General features: G+C 30.7%; 1 protein-coding gene across 1 annotated transcript; it reads left to right on the forward strand.

Annotated features, from left to right (window-relative positions):
• Nucleotides 1–1,325: 1,325 nt before the first annotated feature.
• On the forward strand, nt 1,326–5,507 carry LOC107958606 (polyvinylalcohol dehydrogenase). Its single transcript, XM_016894424.2, has 4 exons — nt 1,326–1,428; nt 1,836–2,287; nt 4,150–4,756; nt 4,849–5,507. Exons 1-4 carry the CDS (start codon nt 1,366–1,368, stop codon nt 5,305–5,307), a joined length of 1,581 nt encoding a protein of 526 aa, XP_016749913.2. The 5' UTR covers nt 1,326–1,365; the 3' UTR covers nt 5,308–5,507.
• Nucleotides 5,508–8,006: the final 2,499 nt, after the last annotated feature.

The following is an 8,006-nucleotide window of genomic DNA, read 5'->3' on the forward strand; positions in this document are numbered from 1 at the left end:
GTCACTTTTTGAACAGATATGATTCAAACAACATTGATAAATATGATAATTGGTCTAGAGGAGTATAATAAGTTATTATGATTAATGTTCAAAGTTTGTGATTGTTCTTCTAATAATGTTGTTTTCAATGTTCGGATCCACGCTCTCCTTTTACGAGTATAAATGTGATAATTTAATTTTTTTTTAATACTTTTTATCATGGGGTTTTATTAAAGTCTAAGCATTGCTAAGCATGGAGTAAGTAGGATAAAGAGTTGACTTTAACAAAGCACGCAAATTAAAGTTATAAATAACTAAGATGACTTGTAATTTAAAAAAGTAAAAAAGAAATTAATTCTTTGTTAATTTAATGTCGAAAAATAATATTAAATTTAGCTCTTAATGCATGCATTTTTTTTTGTTAATTTGGTCTCTTTTTATCTTTAGATAAAGTTGGCCTTAAGTCAAATTGTTTTTTAAATAAAAATACTTACTGAAACATTAAATTTTTAAACATGACAGCTCACATGACAATTTATATTTACTTCTACTTTTTTTTTTGAATTTTTATAAACTTTTTATATATTTTTTGAATTTTTAAAAGTTTTAATTTATTTGTTGATGACACATATAAGACAAATAATATAATGTCAACATGAAGTACATGTAGACTATCACGTGAGATGCCACACTAACATCATTAAAAAATTGATGTTTTAATTAGGATTTTTGTTAGAAAAAAAGCCATTTCACTCTTTTTTTTAGGAGGTCTGGGGTTAATTTTAACTCAAAAAAAAAGTCAAATAGATAATAGATGTAAACGTTGAAAGCTAAATTTAACATTACGCCCTTATATAAACTTTAATGCTTTGTTTGGCATAGGTGGAAAGAAATTGGAAAGAGAAGGAATTGAAATAGTAGAAAAATAGAACGATAGAAAGTATAATTTTTCTTTTCGTAAGTGTACTTAGTAGAAAAGATAGAAAAACTGAAAAAAAAATTTCTTTTCTATGCGTTGTTTGATAGAGTTGAAAAATAATTAGAAAGAAAATGAACCTTTTAAAAATTGTAAATTTTTTAATCAGTATTATCAATTTTCTTAATTTTTTTTCCATACCAAACACATTCAATTTTTTTCCACTTTCTCCTCTTACTTTTCCATTCAACCAAGCAAACCCTAAAACTCTGATAATATAAAACACATTGATTACTTAATTATTTGGAGTAAAAATATTATAAAGTCAAATTTTCAATTTTTTAATATATGAAAAGAAAACATAAAATAAAATCTTGCAAACATCAAGGTATCAATTGTCAGATTTGTCTCCTAACATTCTGTATAAATAAAGATTTTGATAATAAAAACAGCATAAAGACTCAAATTTAATGGAGTTTGTTCTCTTACTATGCCTTCTTTCTTCACTGGTTTTTACACCAGCATATTCAAATGTAAGTCTCAGAACCTCTTCTTTTTCTTTCTTAATCATATATTTATGCATATAAAAAAAATATAAACATAAAAACCTTTAGTGATGTTAAACCCTAAATTTTTTATAGTTTTGTATTCGAATCAAGTTTTTTTTCTCAATAATTGCCAGTTAGTGTTACATTCATTTGCTTCACATGCTTTTCAAAATATTGCATCTTAGATTGATTAGAGGGCTTTTGGCCCTTCAAAACTAGTGCTACTATAGAAAATTTTACTAAAACCCTCTAAAATTTTCAATTTTTAAATAAAATTTAATTAAACCCTTTTTCTTTTTTTTTTAAATTCTCATTAGACTCCAATATTTTTGGAAATCTTAATCAAATCCCACTGATTGTGCTTTAGTTAAATCCGGAATCACTTGGTGTAGGACTGGTTAAGCCATGGTGGGAACCTACTGAACAGGAGATTTGGGGAGAAAGAAACCAAAATAAGCCCCGAAACAGTATCGCAGCTGAGATTGAAATGGAAATTCGAAGCAGGAAGGGACATAACAGCAACACCATCGGTTTTTAAAGGAAGAGTTTATTTCCCAAGTTGGGATGGTTATCTTTATGCTGTGAAACAATCCGATGGCTCTCTTATTTGGAAACAAAATTTACAACAGTTGACCGGCATTAATTCAACTAGAGTTATTTTGAATGTTAATGTCACAGCTTCAAGAACAACACCCACAATTGCTGATGATTTGTTGATCATTGGGATCAGTGGACCAGCTTTTGTTGTTGCAGTGAAGCTATCCAATGGGGAGCTTGTTTGGTCTACCCAGCTCGATGATCATCCAGCTGCTTGTATCACCATGTCTGGAACTTATTACAATGGGTTAGTTCTTTTAACTCCGTTTATGATTCATGTTGAGAGTTTATATTTGACCTCCTAATATTTAAATCTGGACATTTACAAATTTTTTAGTTGACATACATGTAGAGCCGGCGTAGATTCTAACTAATGACTTTTCTTTTATAATCTTCAGATGACATAATGTTGTGATTTTATAAATAAAAAAATTAGGCATCTCAATCATTGTTGGCAATTACAATAGAAACATGAAATCAGTTTTGTTTATTATTCTATCATTTGAACAAGAAAATTGTGAGCTTTGCTTTCTTTATTGGTAGATAAACACTTGCCTGCAACATATACACTCATCAACTTGACATTTTAGGCACAATTAATAGAAAGATGAATATGGTCAGCATAAGTAGATGTTATTTGTTGATAAATAATCGAAAAGTCAAATGTAAGGCTCTCTTTTATTTTGTTTAGTCGGTTGTATTATTATGTCTCAATTTTCCAATATTTTTATGGTAAATATACTACAAGTCATATTTTTTTGGTTGTTCGATTATGAAAAATTACAAAATGGTCACCCAATTATCTAATTTTGTCTTTTGTTGTCACAGTTGACTAACAGTTAGCTTTTAAAGTTGGCATAATAGTAATTTAACCCTCAATATTTACACATGGTGTAATTTGGTCTTTCCTTTTTTGCAGTTTTGCTTTCTTTTTCTTTTTCTTTTGACACTAGGAGTTAATTTTAAAAGAATGAGAAAATATGAAAATTATTATCTTGGATTGGGTGTTTTCGTTTTTTGAATATTTTCAATCAGATTTAGTTTATAAATTTGTTTGTTTAGCTTTTTACGTAAACGGTCACAAACATATGCAAAAAAGACAAAATTACACAATGTGTGAATGTTGAGGGTTAGATTCTTTAGAATCAAAACTAAAATGACACAATTTATAAATGTTGAATGTTAAAGTTGCCATTATGCCAATTTTAAAAATTATCACCATTAGCCGCCCGATGACCAAAAAAGATGAAATTAAATAGTTAGGTGACCAAAAAAGAAATTTACTAATAGTTGGGTGATTGCTAATGTAGTTTACCCTATTTTTTAATCATTTGCACACATGTTAAGTTTGTTTTGGTGAAAATAGTTTCTAGAAAATGAATTAATTTTCTAGGAAAATTGATATTTTCTAGTGTTTGAATGATTATATGTAAAGTGTTTTTTATTGTTTGGCAAATTTTCTTAAAATTGTCTTCTAAAAGTTGTTCTTAGTACATCAAGCACAACATAAATATATTGGTTACAAAATATTATAATAATATTTCCTTTTGACAATCAAAGTTTATTTTATAATAAGATTATATTTTATAATAATTAATACCTTATATAAACTTATTAATAAAAATATTTAACTAAAAATATTACATATATGAGAGTGGATAGTGGATATTGACGCATTAAAATTAGAAGAAATAAATGAAGCTAAACATGGTTTAAATTAAAATAATCATATTTTATACTATAAAATATCTATAAATTGTAATACATATTTATTACTAGAATATTAACATAATATTTTTTAATAATATATTAATAATGTTATTTAAATTTTAAAATTATTATAGTTGATTTTATTATTAAAATAAAATTGCAATATTAAACAATTTATTAAAATAATATAATATATTAATTATATTATTAAATATAAACAATTAAATGCGTATATTTAATAATATTAAATATTATAATATTTGATATTAATATTTTAATATTTTTAGAAATTAAAATTAAAAAATATAATTCTAAATGGTAAAACAGGAATATCACATGTAAATGCATTTATAGCTAAACAATTATGCATAATGTGGCGTTCATTTGATTTAAACTCAGGAACTTCTACGTGGGCACATCTTCACAAGAAGAAGAGGTAAGCATTGAGCAATGTTGCACCTTTCGAGGAAGCTTCGTCAAACTAAGCGCAAAAACTGGAAAAATCTTGTGGCAAACCTTCATGTTACCCGACAATTTCGGCAATCGAGGCGAATATGCCGGCGCTGCCATCTGGGGCAGCAGCCCGCCGATCGACGTCACGAGGAACCTCGTCTACAGTGCCACCGGAAACCTCTATTCCGCACCCCAAAACATAACTGATTGCCAAGAGAGACAAAACAACCAAACCCAAGTTGCTCCTACTCATTCCGATGAGTGTGTGGAGCCTGATAACCACTCAGATTCATTCCTGGCCCTTGATTTGGACACTGGAAACATCAAGTGGTTCCATCAACTTGGGGGCTATGATGTTTGGTTTTTTGCATGTAATAATCTATCAGTTCCTGATTGTCCTCCTGGACCAAACCCTGATGCTGATTTTGGTGAAGCACCCATGATGCTCACCATATACGTCAATGGAACTACAAAAGACATTGTTGCTGCAGTTCAAAAAAGTGGTTTTGTGTGGGCTTTGGATCGTGATGATGGCAATATTATATGGTCTACTGTAAGATATCTGACTCCTTATGACAACATTATATGGTCCATTGTTCTAGTTGTGAAAACAATGATTACATTAGGCTTTAAATGGTGATGTAGGAAGCTGGACCTGGTGGTATCGCAGGAGGCGGAACATGGGGGGCGGCCACCGATGAAAAGAAGGTCTACACCAACATAGCCAACTCCGACGGTAAAAACTTCACTTTGAAACCATCAACAAGGAACACGACTGGCGGTGGATGGGTGGCAATGGATGCTACTAATGGCCAAGTCCTTTGGTCAACAGCCGACCCTACTAATGTTACTGTAAGTGGACCGGTGACCGTAGCAAATGGGGTGGTATTTGGTGGTTCGACATACAAAGAAGGACCAGTGTATGCAATGGATAGTAAGAGTGGGGAAATTTTATGGTCATATAACACAGGGGCCACTGTTTTTGGTGGTATGTCAGTTAGCGATGGGTGTATTTATGTAGGGCATGGATATAGGGTTAGTTTTGGTATCTTCAATCCAAACAACACTGCTGGAAATACACTCTTCGCTTTTTGCATATCTTGAGTGACGACACAAACGTTAAATTAATTATCTGTCATAAATAAAAGCTACTGTTTTATTGTCTGTAACTTGAATGCTTGTATTAAATTCCTGCTGAGAATGTCACTTGTGGTTGAATATTTTCACCACCTAGTTTGTTATATGGAAAATGATTTCCATTTGTTATATTATTTATATCAGGTTATTTCTGATTTTTGTTGAAATCACTTACAATTTTTTGTATCATCTATTTAAATTTTATTATGATTGAGGTTTTGTTGATTTATAAAATGTAAAAAGAGCAAATCAGGGGCTTAAAATAGAAAATTATTATTCAAGCTTTTTAAATTTTTTAAAATTTTAAATTAATAAAAGTAAAATTAGATCCTCTAAAATTATAAAAATTTAATTTAATCTTTTAAAATTTATGAAGATAAAAATTATAAAAAATTAAAATTTCATTATACTTTCCTAAAATATTTTGTTCTGGCTTTGCTCTGCCTTATAATAATGTAAAATTTCACTTCTCTATTCAAAAAATTGTCAAATTAGACCTTTAGAAAAAAAATGCAAATTAACTCTTTCGTGAAAATTTCACCGGAAAGAACTTTTTATTTGGAAAAGGTAAAATCCAACCTGGCATTTCTGGAGAACAATAAAAGTTAAAGAAAAAGAAATCCCATTCCATTCCATTCCATGCCTGACCCGACTCCACCCATCGCTAACCTAAACAGGCGGTTAAACAGGAGACGTTCTTCGACCAACCCTTGACCCAAAATCAAAGCCGCTATCTATCGCCGTCAAAGCGTTGAGTAGCGATCGGAGCGAAGCCGCCGTCGCCCTTGGTCTATAGTCGACCTAAAACAAGGCTGAAAGCCACCGTCGCTGGTATGGTAACCCCTAAACCCACTGTTTTTTGAGAAGTTATTTGTCACCGTTGAAGCGTTGACTAGCGGTCAGAGCAAAACCATCGACACCCTTGGTCGGTAGTCAACCTGGAACAAGGCTGAAAGCCACCGTCGCACTTGGGTGTTCTTCTGACTTCTCTGCTGCAATGAAGTAAAACTTCGAGTGAAAATGGCTTTTACATTGGGAATAGAGGCTCTTGATTAAAAAGGGATAAAAATGGGTATACGAGTAGTTCAGTTTCTAAATCCATGTTGTCATCATTATAAAAAATAAATTAGAAATTCTAAATAATCAGCTAACAATATGAAGAAATTCTTAGAAAATTTATGATGATTGATTAAATGCTTGGATCTATTGGGGTTTACAAATTTCTACTGGGTTTTGGTTTCAAATGGCGAGAACGTTGGAATGGGAAAGTTTGTAATTTTTTAATGCCTTAATATAACTTTTGATACGATATTGTTTTTTTTCTTAATTTGGAACTTACATTATATTGTTTTTCTTAATACTTTAAACTTTTTTTAATTTGGTACTTGAATTTGGTGTTTTCTTCTAATTTGATACTTAAGCTTTTTTTATCTGATTTTGTACCAAAGCTTGTCAAATGTTGCTAGGGATGGCCATGGAACGAGGCGAGAGTGGATGTTATTAAATCCATCAGATGTTATTGAATCCATCACCACTCTATAGTTGGCACGTTTTGCTGCACCACTCATTCGCTCCATTATAGATATATAATCTTGAAATTCATTATCACTTCTATGTATGTTGGATGCATTTATCCTCGCTCCACTTCAATTTAATTTTTGCTACTTATTTTTAATATTTTTAAAGTCAAGTAAATATTTCAACATTATTTTTCAGAAAATATGATTTTTTTTATAATACATTACTATAATTTTACCCTTTTAATAGTTATATATATAAAATGATAAAATGATAATTTTATACATTGAAGTAAGGTGGGGTGAGGCAAACAATTCTCATAACCGCTCCATACTTATTGTCTAAAAGAAAAAATTCATCCCGCTTTGATTCATCTCTCCCCACATTCATTTTTTTAAAAAAAAATAATACCAATTTCATATGGAGCGAATTGGTTCGGAATCCATGAGGTAGTTCAGGTTTTGCCATCCCTAGCTGATGCTCATTCCATGTCCTGTTATAATGAAACTTATTTTCTACTTTGGCCATCGACTTGGCCTTGAATAGGTTTTGTTTGTGCTGAGTTCATTCCACTTGAAATGCAACATATTTGACAAAACTAGAAGCACAGTCGACAAGGATGTTAAGACTCCCAACCAGATTGCTTGAGGTGATTGGTTAAGCATAAAAGTCTTATTATTAAAATGCTAAGACTCCATATTAGATTTTTTCAAGAGAGTTTTGGGGTTGTTAAAAGATTGATTTATGAAGACTTTTATGTGATAAATGCTCAAAATAATTAATGAGATCATTTCAGCTTTTAAATAGGAGTTTAAAGCCTATCAAAACACTACTAATTGACCACTTGAAGAGCCTATACATAGGCTATTTTGTGTAGCCCAATAGGTGACCTGAACGATTGTTGAACAAAACCATTCACTGGACGAGGTTTCGCAAACATAGGACCGTTGTGTATGAACTGCGTTAACAAAGACCGGTCGTGTCGATTCTTTTTTGCTTTTTTTTTCGCTGCATGTTTTCGTTCTAATTACCGTTACAACAAACATTAAGCGAAGTTGATTTTATCGACAAACTAATTATATTTTTTCAGCTAAATACAAATATATTGGTTTTAAAAGATTGTTTTTTGAAAGCCATAGTTAACATAA

The sequence above is a fragment of the Gossypium hirsutum genome, chromosome D07 (assembly GCF_007990345.1).
Source record: "Gossypium hirsutum isolate 1008001.06 chromosome D07, Gossypium_hirsutum_v2.1, whole genome shotgun sequence".
NCBI classification, from domain to species: Eukaryota; Viridiplantae; Streptophyta; class Magnoliopsida; order Malvales; family Malvaceae; genus Gossypium; species Gossypium hirsutum.